At 38.7% G+C, this 18,883-nt stretch overlaps 1 protein-coding gene and 1 long non-coding RNA gene across 2 annotated transcripts; both read left to right on the top strand.

Moving 5' to 3' along the window:
• Nucleotides 1–5,192: 5,192 nt before the first annotated feature.
• LOC129011773 (LMO7 downstream neighbor protein) lies at nucleotides 5,193–17,913 on the top strand. The gene is made up of 4 exons (XM_054446964.2): nucleotides 5,193–5,400; nucleotides 7,805–7,882; nucleotides 7,990–8,110; nucleotides 17,150–17,913. Exons 1-4 carry the CDS (start codon nucleotides 5,272–5,274, stop codon nucleotides 17,200–17,202), a joined length of 381 nt encoding a protein of 126 aa, XP_054302939.1. The 5' UTR covers nucleotides 5,193–5,271; the 3' UTR covers nucleotides 17,203–17,913.
• On the top strand, nucleotides 11,012–15,226 carry LOC129011774 (uncharacterized). The gene is made up of 4 exons (XR_008493431.1): nucleotides 11,012–11,091; nucleotides 12,840–12,919; nucleotides 13,815–13,893; nucleotides 15,145–15,226. It is a non-coding gene; the product is annotated as an uncharacterized LOC129011774 (long non-coding RNA).
• Nucleotides 17,914–18,883: the final 970 nt, after the last annotated feature.

The following is an 18,883-nucleotide window of genomic DNA, read 5'->3' on the forward strand; positions in this document are numbered from 1 at the left end:
CGACCAGAAGAACTCCTGGGTCAAGCCCTCCAGTCGTGTATGCTCTTGAATCCAGTCCTACATCCAAATCAGACTAGCTAGCTATCTAGGATCTTTTAGCCATAGAAAGCTGCTTTTGAAGCCGTCTCAAGTTTAAATATATGATCAGGTTTAGAATGTCCACGATGCCTTCATTCTGCATATGTGAAAGTTTTCCTCTCAGGAATACAGCTCACAGCTACAGAGGAGACAGGAAAGACCCTCTACCCTCCTGAGTTCTCCTTAATAGTGTTTATTGAGTGCTTTCTGTGTACCAGGGTCCTTAGGGATACAATATTTTCATACTACCTTGCCAAAATTATGAAAATCAACATTAACAAAGTTATGAAAATTAACGTTAATTTTTCTATACTTGGACTTAATATCTGTTTGGAGTTCCATTCAATCTGAAGGCAGGACACACAAATCTAGTTTTATCTATTTCTTTTCTACAGCTGCTTCTGATTTAATCCAGTCAAATCAGAATTTTTCCTCCCTCTCTCCTTCCCCCACCGGTGGCATCTAAGCACTGGTATGTTTGCATGGTGACAGTGTCATGGGCCTGTGGAAGCCCTTTGCGCTCCCTGTTTTTTTTTTTTTTTTGAGATGGAGTCTCACTCTCTCACCCAGGCTGGAGTGCAGTGGCACTATCTTGGCTCACTGCAAGCTCCGCCTCCTGGGTTCACGCCATTCTCCTGCCTCAGCCTCCCGAGCAGCTGGGACTACAGGCGCCGGCCACCATGCCCGGCTAATTTTCTGTATTTTTAGTAGAGATGGGGTTTCACTGTAGCCAGGATGGTCTCGATCTCCTGACCTCATGATCTGCCCACCTCGGCATCCCAAAGTTCTGGGATTACAGGAATGAGCCACCGCGCCTGCCCTCTCCCTGTTTTTTATAGCGATGTTCACTGCAGTGCCTGTTGATCTGTGTGGTCTTTCTAATGAGTTAGCCTTTCATGACACCCTCCTCTGGGGTGTCCACTTTCCCATCTGGCCCATGGCTAGAAGGTGTCTGCAGCACAGCCTACCCAGTATGCAGTGTCAACACCCGTCCCTTCACCCCCAGTGTGTGACTTCTTCGGGTCAACAGGCCTGCTCTGTCAGCAAAAGGTCATCTCTACCCTTAGATCCTTTACCACACCTACAAAGTCCCTTTGCCATATGACAACATATTCATAGGTAGCAGAGACTAGGAGGAGAACATCTTTGGAGAGACATTATTCAGCATACCACAGTCACTTTGATATTTACCAACTAAAAACATGAGTATCTTCCCCTCGCGGCTCTGCTTCTTTAAGAGGAGTACATTAATATGATTTTGACTGCAAATATTAATGTTTTTCTTAAATTGTCTTTATTATAAATGTGTGCTCATCACAAAGAGATGTGACGAAATGGCACTTGTATTCTCTGTCAGACCTAATTTTCAGTGGGGTAGTGATTATTTCAATGACTTCTACAATGCTTGTTTGGTCAGCACATAACTCATTTCTTATGGTTAGTGCTGTCCAAAATGAAGTGCAAGATGATTTATTTGTATTTGTAGGAAGAAAGTATTAGAACACTTATGTGTATTTATATGTTTGAAAGTAAAAATTTTAAGTTTTTCTAATCACTCATAGAAGGATTGACACACATATGCCTGTCTTTTTGGCTGGGTTTGTCACATGTGGTATAGAGAACATGACATATTCTGAAGGCGAATGGGAGTTCCACACTGTGCAGAGGTTAATACGGGTGCCCTCTCTTGATCATTTGCTTTCAGCATGTTGTGATGTATTGTGGCATCACCTTGCAAGCAAGATTTTTAAAAACTAAGCAAGAAAAGCATGAAGAAAAACTCCTACAGTTTTTTTCAGCGATGTTTAAAGTCAAGATTTCAACCTATCCTGATAGGATATAATGTACTATCTATAATAATAGATGTTTAGAAGCTTCTGATATTTTATTACGTAGTAGCAGATGACAGAGGTGAATACTCTTGCTCTTCCTTCCTTTAACCTTCCTGAGGTTAAAATGACTGAAATAACATATTGAAAATAACATGGAGATGCCTTTGTCAGCAAATTTTGCTGGAAGATGCACAGAAAACATTGAAGTCCAGAAGAAATGAGTATGAGAACAAATAATTCAGTGTGGGAGGCTTGCTACGTAGTGTGTTTGTCCCTATCATATCTCAGCTTACGGTATTTGCAAAATTCTGTTGACAAAATACAAGAACTGCTACTACTAATGAGCCATCCAAAGAAAAACATTCCAGAAGACAAATACTAAACAATAAATTACTTTATTAAAAACAATTTATGATAAAATTGTAAGCTTACTGTAACATTGATGGAATAGCTATTTTGGAATACAAGGATTCCAGAACAAAGTTTTAGAGAGCCTCAGATTTTATCATTATTAATATACTATTTTTACTGCATAATTTGTTGCAAGATTTATTCTCAAAGAAATGGAAGCCAGAAATTTATAAATGTGGTTAATTTTATAAAAACAAGGTCTTTACTAGAGTAGAATAACACTTTGTAATGAGATGAAGAATGACCTTGAACATTTCGTTTTGTTACAAAATTTTGGGTGGCTTTGTTTTCATTACTTTGGCCATAGTTGAAGATGTTCTGCATTTTTTATTTTTCAAATAAAAGCTTTCCAAATGCGTTGAACTTTTCTTTGATAAATGGTTGTCATAGTTTCCCTAACAGATATTTAAAATACAAATACAAACTGAATTATATTTTCTTGTCAGATAAATGTCACCATTTATAAATAAATAAGAAAACATTTTGAAAGAAATGTGATAGACTGTTTTCAAAATTAATATTTTAAAAGTTCCCATTGTGGCCGGGCGCGGTGGCTCACGCCTGTAATCCCAACACTGTGGGAGGTGGAGGCGGGCAGATCACGAGGTCAGGAGAGCAAGACCATCCTGGCCAACATGGTGAAACCTCGCCTCTACTAAAAATACAAAAATTAGCCGGGCGTGGTAGTGGGCACCTGTAGTCCCAGCTACTCGAGAGGCTGAGGCAGGAGAATCGTTTGAACCCGGGAGGCGGAGGTTGCAGTGAGCCTGCAGTGAGCCGAGATCGCGCCACTGCACTCCAGCCTGGTGACAGAGCGAGATTCCATCTCAAAAAAACCCAAAAAAACCAAACAAGTTCCCATTGTTATACATTTTCTTGCAAACTAAATATCTCATGCATAAAAATTCTCATCAGAAATTAATATGTTTAAAACTATTTTCAGATGATATGTTGTATCAGGGTTTGAATAAATTTATGCGAATATACACAAATGGAAGAGTCAGTGACTATAGTGGAATGGAAATTTACTAGCTCATTTTTAACAAAGCCTCCACTTAACTGGTACACGCCATTGAGTAATGAGCGCCATGATTTAGTAAACCAGCCATAGACCAACTCCTTTCCCCTAATTTTTGTATCTGCATCCGTTTGTGATAGCCGTGCAGACCAAGGATGCCCACACACTAGCTCACAACCAAGTCTGCAATCTTGATCAACCAAGATATTTTGTAAAAATAGAGACTATTTAATCATACTACATTTGAAAAAAAGATAATTTTGAAGGAGGCATGTTTGTTTTTTATAAAGCTTATAAATAGTGAAAATACTGCTTTTATCTTTATCTCTTTTTTACCTTTTTAGCATAGTTTAATGATATACACAAAATGTAGTGCTTGTATGAGATTTATACATAAATATGCGTGTTGGGGGCTATATGCATCTGTATTTGTTTTAAACCGAAGTGCCTTATTTAAAAAGATGAGATTAAAAGGTTCAAAGCCCTGGCAATAGAAAGCCAAAAGAGTGAAGTAAACTGATGAAGGAGCCTTTTAATTCCCTGTCGGGTCTTCCCACCTTACATCCTTGTAATGTATCTTTATCACTCCATGTGAAGGGGATTGCATTAAAACACATTTGCATCTTTGGAGAATTGGAGTGTTAGCCGTAGTATGCACTCTTTTGCTTGTTTTGTTATACCTGTAGTAGAATCTTAAACCCTTATACACGAATCTCCATTTGAAAAGCTGTTGGTGATCAGATAAAACACTGTCTCCCCTTAATTTTCTTTTCCACAAAAAGCTGTTTGTCTCGCAACTCCTTGAGGGTTCAATTCAAGTTTTCTAATTATTTTGCATTGTTTTTCTGGCAATTAGCACTTAGAAAGAGGGACCGGATGGTATAAAATGTGAAGACAGCAGTTTAAGAGTGACACTATCTGAGGCTTAGTGGCTTCCTGCGCATGTAAACTTGATGGCCTTACTTTTCCTCGCTGTGCCTCAATTTTTCACGTGTAAAACAAAAGTGAAACAGGAATCACTAGTAGCACCTCTCATGAGCTTCTTGTGACCAAAAACTGAGTAAATTCAAGTGGAGCTCTTGGAAAGATGGCTGGTGAATAGAAACAATAGATGTTAACTCTTACCTTTTTGCAAGAAGTAATGCCTGTGCTGTTTTCTACAAAACTTTATTTCAGCTTTCCAGATGAAACAGGATTGACACCATTTTAGAAAAATCAACAATAAATGGCACTTAATGAGCCTATGTTCCTAAATCTGCATTTCTTGGTGAAAATTTTGATTTTGCAGGTTCTTCGTATTCATAACACTAGGTGGCAGTGTTAGCACAGACGGGGAAAAAACACAGTGCGGGTTTCCCCATTCCCCCCATTTCCCTTTGCAGTTTTATAAATTTTTAGTCAGCTTTTGAACCACCGATCAGCCCATATTAGTACTCTGGGGACACCCCAGTGCCGAGTCCTACAGGACACTGGCTGAGGGATTAACAGGACATTTCAACGATTATTGCCTCGTAGGAGCAAATGTGGTCCGGTGCAATGCGAAGAAACTACATCCTAATTTCTCTATCAGGGGCTTGCACAAGGCTGTTTTTCTGCACAAAAGTTGACTTAGGAACGCTTTAGCTCACTATGCAGAGGCCTGGAGAGTCCTTGATTTTCCCGGAGCGAGCTGGCAGCTTTGATAGAGGCTGTCACGTTTTAGGAATCTCAATGGTCCCCCAGAAAATAAGCCAACAGCCTTTGGCGGGTGGGATTTTGCTGAAGTCATTTCTTTGTGACTCTGTGGGCGAGGCAAGTATTTGCCAGGTCACTGGGGTCTTGACTTTAAAAGTGGCCAGTTTTTAAACTAAAAGTTTTATTCTTTTTAGACGATTACCCCGGGGCTTCTCTGAGAAAAATAGGAGTAGATTGCTGGAATTACCATGGGTTGAAATGAAAGATAGGATGACCTGCCTGGACAAAGGCATAGGGACTCAGGAAGATGAGAACTCCTGCTCCTTCTCTGAATCGGATTTTCCTGGCTGTAGAGACCAGATCAACCCTTCCATTCCATCGATTTGGGTATCTCTCTCTCTCTCTCTCTCTATATATATATATATTTATATCTATCGATCTATCAATCTATCATGCCTCCATAAATCTGCATGCACACATGTGCATATATACACACACACATTTTTGTTTATTCAACCCATAAATATTTGAGTGCCCGCTGTGTGCCAGTTACTGATTTCAACAACACAGATGAAGCAGTAAACAAAACAGATGATGCTGCTCCTCTTATGGAGCTTATATCATATTATAGTGGGGGGACACATCAGGTGGTAAATACTGTGAAGTAAAGTGATATAAAAGGATAGAGAGTGGTGAGGAATACAAAATAAATACTATTTATTTTGTTTTTAATTATGGATACATAGTAGTTGTACATATTTATGGGATATATGGGATGTTTTGATACGAGCATACAATGTGTAATGTCAATTCAGGGCAATTGGGGTATCTGTCACCTCAAGCATTTATTATTTCTTTGTGTTAGGGAAAATTCCAATTCTACTCTCTTAGTTATTTTTAAGTGGGCAACAAGCTATTGTTAACTATAGTCACCCTGTTGTGTATTTCTATCTAACTGTATTTTGTACCCATTAACCATCCCCATTTTATCTTCCCCACAGCCCTTCCCAGCCTCTGGTAACCATTATTCTCCTCTCTATCTCCATGAGTTCAATTGTTTTAATTTTTAGCTCCCACATATGAGTGAGGATATGCAAAATTTGTCTTTCTCCGCCTGGCTTATTTCACTTAACATATTGTCATCTAGTTCCATCCAAATTGTTGCAAATGACAATATTTCATTCTCTTGTATGGGTGAAAAATATTCCACTGTGTATATGTGCTACATTTTCTTTATCCATTCGTCCATTAATAAACACTAGGCTGATTCCCTGTCTTGGCTATTGCGAATAGTGCTGCAGTAAGCATGGGAGGGCACATCTCTCTTCGATACACTGATTTCGTTTTTTTTGGGTGTATACCCAGCAGTGAGATTGCTGGATCATATGGTAGTTCTATTTTTAGTTTTTTGAGTAACCTGCATACTGTTCTCCATAGTGGCTATGCTAATTTACATTCCCTCCAACAGTGTACGAGGGTCCTAGGGGATTCTATTTTAGATAGGAATTTGCTTGGGAAATTGAGTATGCCGATGTCTTAGCAGGAACCTGAATGAAGTGAAGGAGTGAGATGTGCACCTTTCTAGGGGAAGAATATTCCAGCCAGAAGGAAGAGCACATAGGTGCTCTGAGGACATTGGTGGGTAATGCTCGGGGGCAGGCAGGGGCAGATACAGATTGATGGGATCTGAAACGTATGCAAATTTGTCACCCTCTTTAAGAGAGAATACAAACTTAGGGGCAAATGTGAGTATTTAGAATAAGAAAATCACATGAAATTACAAAAATAAAAAAGTTGATAAACTGTGTATGCATAGTCCAGTAAGGCATTTTTATTCATTAACTGCCTGACGCATCTGTGTCACTTTTTCCTACAGTTTTGGCTACACACTCTGCTTCTTCATAGGTTTCTGATGGATAATAGGTAATTTAATCTTTCTCTTAGCATAGTTGAGCCAGATATTGAGAGTTTACGCATTTCTTTCAGCTTTACACTTCTTTTTGGTTATGCCATGTAAATTTCTAAGATTCTCAAAATTGGGAAAACCATCTTAGAAATTTTCTTTGCATATAAGCTGTAATATTTGGAAGAATTTTTATAGATTAGCTTCTGATTTTGTTCATTTCAAACCTTGTTTTTTCCTACTGCTGAACACTCCTAAAGCTGGCTGCCATGTTCATAACTCATTTGACTTATGCCTTACATCTTCATATCACAATATTGCAGGGTGGGTCGGCACAGAGGAAGACAGGTATTTCCTTGAAACCATTTCTGTTCCTAGATAGCTAGTAATACATAGAAGCGACTGCAAGCCACATGACTGTATCTCACTCACACAAATGACATATCTTTAAATTAACTTCCCCTTCTCTAGGTCTTAAAAATGCCCACGGCCATCCCATTGCCTTCTGACAAGAAGAAAGATGTAATAGAGGGAAAGTAGAAATGAAAAGAGACAGGGATGTCAACTGATTGTGGTTAAGATATTTTTCCTTTGCAAACTTTACAAACTCTTATGACTTTGTCAATGCATTACTGTCCAAGTAAGGGGCCTACACCTTAAGCTTCATGAGCTCCATGGCAATCCACCTCTGGGGGAACAGGAAGATACTCCTGCCCTACTGTTAGGTCATTGAGGGAAAAGGAGGTCTGGAGCATAGGATTTGTTTGGGAGATTAACTTAATATAACCCAGTGTTCAAAACATACTGAACAGACCATAGCTAACTATTTCCTGTCTTTTGCATTTGTGCTTCACCAACATGTATGTCATGAAACCGTGGGATAAAAAGGCCGCAGCTTTGGGAATGATGATTTCACTGGAAGTGCAGTGGTGGATAAAGGGGAAGCAGGGTGAGGTAATTTCACTGGTAAGTTACTAGTCATTTTAACATGGAAATACTTTTAAAAATATAATTATCATTTGTAAAGTATGCAGATTTCATGTGACTTTTTTTTTTTTTTTTTTTCAAGATAGGGTCACGCTCTGTCACCTAGGCTGGAGTGCAGTGGAACATTCTCAGCTCACAGCATCCTTGGCCTCCCAGGGGGCTCAAGCCATCCTCCCGCCTCAGTCTCCCAAGTAGCTGGGACCACAGGTATGCATGACCAAACCTGGCAATTTTTTTTCTTTTAGTACAGATTGGGGTCTTACTATACTGCTCAGGCTGTTCTTGAACCCCGGGCTCAAGCAATCCTCCCACCTTGGCCTCCCAAAGTGCTGGGATTACAGGTGTGAGCCACTGTGCACAGCTGCATATGACTTATTTTTAAGCTAAAACAAACTTCCAGGATAATTTGTCCCTTGCAATGGCCTGCTTTAGGGACATTACCTCTTCTTCAGTTAGGGTTTCTTCAGTAGAAAATGTAGTGAAGTTGCATCCTATAATAGCCTATGACCCCTTGTCTAGCAAGGTGACACTCCTGGCAACACTGGAGCTGACTATTTTTCTTCCTTGTTATGGTTATTTGCATGATTTATTTGTGGGATGAGAAACAATCTAGGAGAGAAGCTAAGAGTGCAGGTTCTGGAACCAAATTTCCTGTGCCGGACTCCACTGCTCACTCTCTGGGCAAATAATCTCTCTGTGTCTCAGTTTTCTTCATCTGTAAAATGGGGATCATAATAGTACTACACAGATCATGCAGTTGTTATGAGCATTCACTAAATTAATTTTGGATGTAGGACAGTGACTTGGCACAAAGTCAGTATACAGTCTTTGCCAGCTACTTTATTTTTTAAGTTTTTAATTGACAAGTAGTAATTATATTTATGGGATACCATGTGATGTTTCGATGTATGTTTACCTCGTAGAATGATGAGATCAAGGTAATTAAAAAATCCATGGCCTCACATATTTACTTTTGTGTGTATGTGGGGAAAACATTTAAAATCTAGTGTTTTGGCAGTTTTGAAATATACAGTGCATTATTATTTACTATAGTCGCCATGCTGTGCAATAGATCACTAAAGCTTATTCCTCTTGTCCAATTGAAACTTTGTACTCTTTGATCAACATGTTTCCTTTCCCCATTAACCCTCCCTCAGCCTCCCTGGACCCACCAGCCAGCTACTTTAACGATCTTTCTGTGTTTCTTCTCAGCGTTTCCCCTCTGTGATCCTCAGTCCGTGCTGGTAAGAGAATTAGCTGGAATTCATGGTGCCACTTCTGAAACATGTAAAAAGGCCCAACTAATCAGGATGGGATGTGTCACCAGGCCTCATAACGGCCATGGTCATATTTTTAAAAATTGTCTTAGAGCAGAAATTTTTTCCCCAAATAAAATCATAAAAAGTGTGGATGCTTAGGTTGAACCAGAGAATCAGGGGCCCCCAGAAGCACACTCTAGTATCACCAACCCTCTCTTGCAGGGTCCTGAGAACCCTCCAACACCTTATTGTTTCATAGAACACAGTTCAAAAAACCCTAAAACTTGGCAAATTCTCTTTCTTAAATTTCAAAAGAAAAGACAGGTATTCGTCTAAATATAGCTGGGCCATCCTGTCACGTTAATGAGTCTGGGTTTACTAAGGGCAATTTACCCACCTATAAATCTGCAGAGCTGTGTTTGAAGTTGGCTTTAATCCTGTCTACCAACCAAACCTATGACCAAAATTTCAAATTGACTGACTTGAGTTTCATCTCTAGTTTCCGCCTTGCTTATTTGTATGGTTTTGGGGAAGACAATAAAGGAAGGAAATTGAGGGTTGGTTGCTTTTGTTTTAGATTCAACTAACATTTATTGAACATCCAGATGCCGTGCCACGAACTCTCATTATTAACCTGTAAAGTGAGTATTTATATTTTAAGATGACTAAAGTGAGGCTCACAGACATTAAAAGCCTTGTTCATAACAGAACTGAAATGAGTTACAGACATTTTTTTTACCCAAAGTTGTAGATTTTTATACCCACTGTATATTGCAATGTGAAAATGGTAACATCTTGCATTTATATAAAGCTCTGTTATGTATAAAACAACCTTTCCTTTTGAAAATCTTGCCATTTGGAACTCAGATATAGTTCTTTTTTTTCCTTTTTTTTTTTTAAAGCTAATTATTGGTTCTCAAACTAAAGATGACAAAATCTAGTCTGTGAAAATCAGTCAAAAACCAAAGACCACTTAAGAGACGTACCCGGGATTCAAACCAGGTCATCTGGCTGCAAACCATTCCCAGCCCACCACACCCCAGGGTGGGAGCCTTTACCTCTTGTATCCAGCTTCAGTCACTTTCCTGGTAAAGTGTGTGCTTGGTGACCCCTAAATCAGGATTTTAAAAATATGCATCAACTTGGCTTCTTTTGCTCCATGGGAGCCCAGCCCTCTCTGATCATAAGCACCGCAAGCTTCCCTTTATTTTTCAACAACCATTTCATTTATGCCTGGCTCCAGGTGGCAGGAGGGCTGGCTGTTGAAACTCATTACAAAAGGAAAAAGAGCCTTATTGCATAAGAGAGGTGATGGGAGGGAGATCAGTACTTTGTATCCATTAAACATCTAGCCTAAACTTACCTCGGATCTCTGAAGCCCTGCTGTGGTTAGAAAATAACATGAAGAGGATTGCTAAGACCTGGATTCCAGTACTGTCTTTTAAAACACCGTTATCTTGGGGAAGTCACTTTACCTCTTCAGCCCTTGGGTTTCTGGTCAATAAAATGCGATGTTTGGACGCATGCCTGAAGTGGGCTTATCTTACCACTAGGGGGCAGGCAAATACAACTCCTGGGTGCTTATGTAGCTCACACAGGGGTAAATAACGAAAAGTTTTAATACAAACTTAAAAATTAAAAAAAAAATAAGTAAAATAAAACCTGGGGTTTCTGATAGGGCCTTTGAGTACTCTCAACTCTAGCCCTTCTTGTTGTTTGGGTTCAATTACATGCATTGCATGCTACAATAGTCTAGCATTTATTGAGTGCTTACTGTGTGGAAGACACTGTACGGAATGTTACCTTTAATCCCTAGGAAAACTGTGCTCGGCGGGCATTATCCACGTTTTACCCAGAAGGATCCTGAAGGTCACAGAGGTTATGCAGCCTGCCCAAGGTTACCCAGCTAGCAACTGGCAAAGCTAGGAGGTAATGCAGATCTGATTGCTTCTAAGCCAGACTCTGCTTTTACTTTTTGCTGGTTCCCATGGTTCCGCTCTCTCACTGCCCCCTGGATGTGTGCATATGGTCCAGTCCATCACTACAGTCATGAAGGATAATGCCATGGAAACATTTTGCTGTGTGTTTGAGTGATTCTGATTTCATGAAATGATAGAAATTATAATTGTGTTAAATATTGTCAGAACATTATTTCTGGAATAGTATTTGATTAACTTGTACTGTCTCCATTCATCCCACAGAGCTCTGGGGCCCACATTCCACACTCCTTTGTTTTTCCTGGAGGCTGTTCTCCACCAGTGCCTGTCCTATTCTCTCTCTCTGCAGCTTACAGCTACAAATGACTATAGGAATCAACACAAACTCTCCCATCTGGCCTCTACTGTTTGCCATTTGCCCCTCCCCATCTCACCTTAGCTAAGGTTTTGCATTGACCTGCTATTTCCAATCAGGTCAATCAATGTATGTTTCTTAACAGTAGCCACCATTTGAACTATTCTCTCATACTTGCCACATTCAGTTACTTAGCATTTTTAACATGAAATTCAAAATGTATCCTTCAAAATACTTTCACTGAATATCACTACCAAACTCTGAACATGACTTTGCTTAACTTTTATTTTCTATTTTATTAATTTAATCACCTTGTGTTTTGCCTCTCAGATCTCTTGTTTCATGTGTTTACAGTGTATTCCTAACTAGATGCAAATTTCTTGAAATCACTGGTATTTGATTTCTCCAAGTATTTAGTTGAGTATTAGTAATAAAATGCTGAGCTGGATTCTATTTCTAATCCTAATTAATGAGGCAGGAAGCCGATCAGGTGCATCATTTCATAGCTCAGCCAATCATCAAATATTAAGTGCCTCCTGGGGGATATTGTGGGAACCTATAATGTTCCAAATTCTATGCTTTGTGCTTTAATACATGGTCTATATAATTCTCCCAAAAACTCAGTGGAGAAAACACCATTATTTTCATTCCCAATTGACAAATGAGATAGCTAATGGCCAAGAGTCTTATTCAAAGTCACGGTGCTGATCAGGGTGGGATTTAAATCCAGGCAGTGTGACCCCAGCTAAAGCTCATGCCTTTAATCACTCCTGTATTCCACCTTATATCCAGACTTTGGCACTGTTTTGCCTTGAGGTTGCAGAACTGGGGGCTAGGAGAAAGTACAGGAGTAATAATGAGGAAAATCATGAGAGTGGAACTGGGTGGCTGGGTGGAAGTCTTCTTGTTCCATAGTGTGACTCTCCCTGTAACCACAAACATCTTGAAGAAGTAAATTCTACTAAATTTCATGAAATGCTTCAGAGTCAAGTCCTTACAGAAACTCTGGGAAAATGCAAAGCAGCCCAAGAAGGTGCAAAAGTCTCAGTCGAAATTCTGATTTTATCTAGATTTCTTAAAGAACTGGGTGCCTCAGCTACTGTGAGCAAAAGCTACTAGTTTGGTCACCAGTCTCTAAAACTAAACCAAACCAAAACAAACAACAAACAACAGAAAACATGTATCGCTTTGAACTAAAATGACTCAATGAGAGAACAAGTTGATGTCAAACAAAGGTAAGTTGCCAGCTGAGGATCACTAGGCTTCTGTGGTCTTCCCAAGTCTAATGCTACATGGTCACTGTGAGAACTGCTTGTGGCCTTGGGAGTGCACAAAAGCTGGTACTCTTCTTTATCCTGTCCCTTGTTTCTTTGCATCTGTTATAGTTGCTGCAGAATAGCAAGTCTATCACCCACAATGGCCACAAATCAGAACAAATGATCATTATAAACAACCCATGTAGACAGTAAGTGCCAATTAATTATTAGATTTGATTAGTCCAAACATGTGCTGTGCTATTTCTCTGATTGCTAGAAAGCAAAGAAAAGGTGGGCTGTGGGCTAGACTTTAGGTGGCATGGAAGACTAGGGTTGGCCGCTGACATTGGCAAATCTGGTAGGTTTTCAGAAAAATATCAGAGGGTGATTAGAGCATATGGGACATTCCAAAAGCAGAAGGTCAAGTAAGTGGCACCCAAACCTCTCTGATTATTGGAATTACCTCGTGGGTTAAATAAATACAGATCCTAGGCTCTGTCTATGACCTATTGAAACTTTAGTCATGGGAGATGAGAAGTTGCATTAAAAAGTAAAAATTCCCCATGTGATTTTGATAATCATTTTGAGGAACAATTTATTTGAGGACACATTTCATAATTGGTCTTTACATATTATTTTTGAAACTTTCGCTGTTCATTTCTTGGTGGAGATCCAGGACTGTTTTCTTGGTTACAAAGGTCAATTAGTTAAGCAAAGGAATAAGTGGACCAAGTATTCAGAAGGATTTATACCGTGTGTGTGTGTGTGTGTGTGTGTGTGTAATGTATTTAAAATATGACTTAAGGTCTATAATTAAGCCCAGTGAAAATGTAGTATCTTAGGGTTTGGTTTTATGATACATTTCATGTGTGAAATGATAGTGATTATAATATAATAAAAATGATCATACTCAGAACCCATCTCAACAGTGTCAATTACGCATCATTGCCAAGTGCATGGCTATTGTAGGTCACTTCAGTTTCTTTCTTTCCTTCTAGGTTAAGATAATTGCAATTTATTGTCTTCTAAACGTAGTGTCTTGTACTTTTCAAATATTGAAAAAGACCAGTACAATTTGCATAATGACGATTGCCATTTCCCCAGGTTTTCTATTGTAGGGCAGTGATTTTTGAGTCCATAGATGGGCCAGTAGGAAGTCTATACTGAAATCAGCGTTGTGCCTGTAAGTTTGCTTGGTGATCATCTCAATAAACTCAATAAACTTCTTTCTTCAGAAAAATCAGTCATAGTTTTCTGGCATGGAGCCAGTTGTAAGACAAAGGACTATGTCACTGGTTATAGCACTATTTCTGAACTAAGTAATATAGAATGTTCTTAATTGCCAGAAAGTGATAAAAATAGGTATAATGACTAGATATCCATGTGTGCATCAGAGGCTCTGATACAGAGGAACCAGTGTTGGAGATTCTGTGATTGCTTTAAAAATAAACTCAAAATAAATTGAAAAAACATAAAAGCTGCAATTCCCAATTATGTGTCTTTAAAGTAAGTATTGGAATGGAAAGGAGATTTTAATTAAAAAATTCCTAATAAAAGGTATGTGTTTACTATGAAAAGCCTAAGTAAGAAATTATTTAATAGGCATTTCTTGGGAAACAAAACTTTAAAAAAATAGACACAAAAAGGTATAAATGGAAATAATAAAATTTCGAAAGAATAAAAGTGTTGAAAAGTGTGCTTCAAGATGTTCATTACCCAAAAAGAAACTGGATTCCTTGTATCCAATTTTATTTTGTAACGTAAATTTTATCATATCATTTAGAATAGTGGGTCTCAACTTTCTGAAGGCACAAAACTTCATTTATTTTCCAGTAACCCCTACGTGATAGTATCTCTACTTGGTTATCATGTAATGATTGTGGCAATGCATAATTAGAAAATCATAATGAATTTAATAGCACTTCAAATAATTGCTATTTCATAAATCAGAGCAGTGCATATGAATCATATAAATTTTAAAACAGTAGCAGCTATATGTGCAAGATATTTATGCAATCTACAGACATTGTTTGAGTATATATGCTCTGAAAATATGGATTCTTCTATCCCTTCTTGTATTAATTCTCCATATCTCCAGGGGACTCATGGCCCACATATTTGAGATCATTATAGAGTAAAAACAAGAATAATGAATGATTTGTTAACCTCTCCCAGAGATATGTCGTCAAAGGCCTCTAGGCTGAAATGTATTCTCTCCTACTGAGGTCTGCACTGAGCACCACTTACATCTGATGGAGCCCATCTTGCTGACCTGGATCCCTGGCCACATGTGTCTGAACAGTATGATGTGGAAGAGAGCCAGAGAAGGGGAGCCAGTTGCTAGTGCTGAATGAGGATTTGGGGATAATCATTTTGTCTCCCTTTTTATTTGCAAAATTAAGATTCCAATGCTCTTGTTATTATCCTGTTATAGGATACGGAGAGGAATAAAGTTAATAGGAAGGAGCAATCAGAAAGCTTTGGCTGAAAAGAATTATTTAAACCACTGGAGAAAACTTGTCCAATTATGAAGAAAGAAGAGGAACCGATGTAAACTTGTGGGTTTTTCTGTTTATGTAAATCAATGACAAGGGGTCTGGAGTGTGCAATTTTCTTGCACATATGTTATTCTTTCACAAGCAGATATAAATAAAGGCACTCAGCCTGCAGGAGAAAGTTTGGAATAGCGGGTCTGAAATAACTCTGCTTGTTGTTTACCCTCTCCTGTGGCTAGCCTGACCTGTAAATCATGCTTTAGATTCCGGCTGAACCTCCCCCAGTGCCATGCAATGCCCAGTACTCAGTGGTGTGTAAAAATTCTTTGGAAGTTGCTTAGATGAATATGTAATAACTTTTCATACATTCAAAATACCATTTATTTAACTCACAAGAGAGGAACTCTAATCATGGCAATATTAAATACTATAATGAACCACAGGGTAGCAGATGGGCCCTGGGGTAAACAGTTTCTGTACTATTGATTTACTTATTTGATTTCCTTGTGAAACGTTCATGACCTGAACCATTGCTGTAGAATACAAATGCAGGTTTTCAATCCAAGTCAGGCATTAAGATTATTTCTTTAAAAAGAATCTGAGTGTTCTCTGGCAAGCCAAAGGAAGACTAGTTAGTGTCTTGGGCCCTGGAAATCAGTGTTTTGCAGTTTGATCAGGTTTGTGAGAATGATTTCTCTATAGAGAGTGCCACAACTTCTATCAAGACACCATCCATATTATTTCATTTCTAGAAACTTCCATTTAGAGCTCACTATCTTCATGACATTCTGTTGTATATATGTTCGTGATCTGAAGATATTAAGATATGATTCTTATCCTCAAAACAATACACAATATTTACAATAGCCATATGATTACAGAAGACAATCAAACATATAAGATGCAAGCTTAAATGCCTAGGGACTCAGGCAGAGAGTGTCAATGTGTGGAGCTGCCTGCTATATGACAATAGGGAGTGGTGGGGACTGTGCCCAACTGGGACATTCTTTACCCTCTTAAGTTCAAATTCATATTTAAAAACATTACTCTGCTGGTCAAGGAAAAACATACATGGGGGCTACATTAACTCTGTTGGACTCTTTTTGGGTGTACATACTCTTGTTCGAATGTCTAGCAGCTATGTGAAGTTGACTTAGTTGACACAATTTTGCAAATAAGGTAGAGGCTCTACAAGGTCAAGGTCTTGGCCAAGGTGACTTAGTTAAGTAGGAGGGCAAAGATAAGAAGTTGAAGTTCTATGGACCCAAGCCTGGTTATTTTTTTAAAAAACTAGCAGGGGCAGGAAGAAGCCAGAAATGGTAACTAATTATTTTGCGTTTACTAAATCTTCTGATATCTGACTCATTATTCAAGGGCTCCTCCAGTGAATTTGCCTTGCCAGTTTCCCTATACTTTCATACAACATTAAAGAACACAGTAAATGTGGGTGATCCCTTCATAATCAACATGCTTCTGATATGTCAGGGGTCTCTAGGTTACAATCAATATATTCACTGATTTGTTTTCCAAAGACAGGATGAGGTTGCTGAGTAAAACAGCTTCATGAAAAAAAGGGAACTGCTATCCTCTGAGCAGGCTGGTCTATCCAGAGTGGACTCAACACAGAGCTATAGATTTCTAGGGATTTCTGAGCAGGACGTCCAGAATGAATGTGGGACTTGAGGTCTTATCTTTAGGCCAAACAAAAATATGGACTTTGGAATTAAGAAAAGCTAGATACAAAACCTCTGGTCCTGGGTGACTTCGAGGAATCCGATTAAACCTTTGATATCAATTTTGTTGTTTGAAAATGGAGAAAAATATATCATGGGGGTTAAATAAGTGAATATAGTTAAGCCAGGTGTTGAGTGCAGTTATTAATATTAGCAAATCATAGGTATTCAATAATGCTGGTTCTCATCTCTTCATCTTTCTTTCCCCCAGCTTTGTATCCAGTGGAGGAGGCTTGGGCCCACGCTGGTAAAATGAGAAGTTAGGGGAGGATGTCCTCAGAGAGCTGGAAGATCACAGTCCTCATTGTCACAACCGATACAGTGTTGATAGGGACAACATATGCCTTGGAATGTTTCAAATACTTTGCCACAATTAAGGGACACTGAACAGGAACTCAGTTTTGGAAAACAAAGTGGAATTTCTGGAAACTGCTAGCATAAAAGCTTTGACAGGGTCACATGCAGATTAGCATAATTTTATTACATTTTCTATTTTAGTCCTGTGAGATACTAATTTGGATTTCATTGTGCCCATTGAGCGGCTTTTGTTCTTTGGCTGTGAGTTTAATTATTTAGTTATTTATGAGTGCATCTGGGCATAAGTGCCACAGTTTTATTTCGGTGACAAATTTATGGTCAGTGAATTTTAGTAATTAATGAATAAATTATTTCTCCTCCGTAAATGCCCCTGCAATTTCTGATTTTCATAACAATTCATAATACTTAAGAAAAATTCTTTATTAGTTGAAAAAGCCAATGCTAATGGAATCAGGAAAAGGAGATTTCAAATTGCTTTAATTAACTGTATTAATTAGTATCCAACATGTGTAAGATATTGAATTGGCTTTGGTTGTCTCTCTTAGCATTTAGTTGCCTAAAATCTGTTTAAGATATGAATATACGGTGTTAAAATAAATTCTAATTCTTTTGAGAAGTAAATGGCAAGAAAAAAATGATCTCCTTTATAATCTTTAAATCATGGTGTACCCTCAAGTCCTTGAAATTTGCCAAAGATAAAAAATTTGCATATATAAACAAATGCATATATTAGCATTCTAAAAAAGAAAACCATAAGCCACTTTGTAATGTAATGTGATTTGAAGGAATTAGGGAAGTTTACAACAGTTTGTATGTTTCAGATTTTTTTTTTTTTTTTTTTTTTTTTTTTTTTTGAGATGGACTCTTACTCTGTCGCCCAAGCTGGAGTGCAGTGGTGCTGTCTCGGCTCACTGCAAGCTCCGCCTCCCGGGTTCACGCCATTCTTCTGCCTCAGCCTTCTGAGTAGCTGGGACCACAGGTGCCCGCCACCACGCCCGGCTAATTTTTTGTATTTTTAGTAGAGACGGTGTTTCACCGTGTTAGCCAGGATGGTCTCGATCTCCTGACCTCATGATCCGCCTGCCTCAGCCTCGCAAAGTGCTGGGATTACAGACGTGAGCCACCACGCCCGGCATCAAATCTTTTTTGAAGCAAAATCAACACAAAAATTTTCATTAAACGCTATTCTCCACAAATCACTGCACTAAGTGGAGTGGGGCAAGAAATGACGAATAAGAATAATTCTCACCCTTCTGGAGCTCAGGGCTGAGTGAGGAGGATGGAAGACACAGTTATTCGAATGATTAAGGGAGTTTGCAAGAATGTATGAGTATGAGCTTTTATAAAACTAGTCCTCACCAATGCTCTAAAACAGAGCCATGCTCCTTCGTTTTGTAGGGCCTGGTTTAAGTTTTACTCTAGAAATATCAAGCAACAGACTGTTTCCTTGAGGACGGGATTCTTGTAGGTTTTTTCTTGATTTTTCTCTTTTCCCTCACAACAATATTCATTCCATCAATAATTCCTGTCACCTCTACTTTCAAAATATGTACAGTCATGCATCGCTTAATGAAGGCGATAAATTCTGAGAAATTCATGGTTAGGCAATTCTGTCACTGTGTGCCCA

Source organism: Pongo pygmaeus, chromosome 14 (genome assembly GCF_028885625.2).
Source record: "Pongo pygmaeus isolate AG05252 chromosome 14, NHGRI_mPonPyg2-v2.0_pri, whole genome shotgun sequence".
Lineage (NCBI taxonomy): Eukaryota > Metazoa > Chordata > Mammalia > Primates > Hominidae > Pongo > Pongo pygmaeus.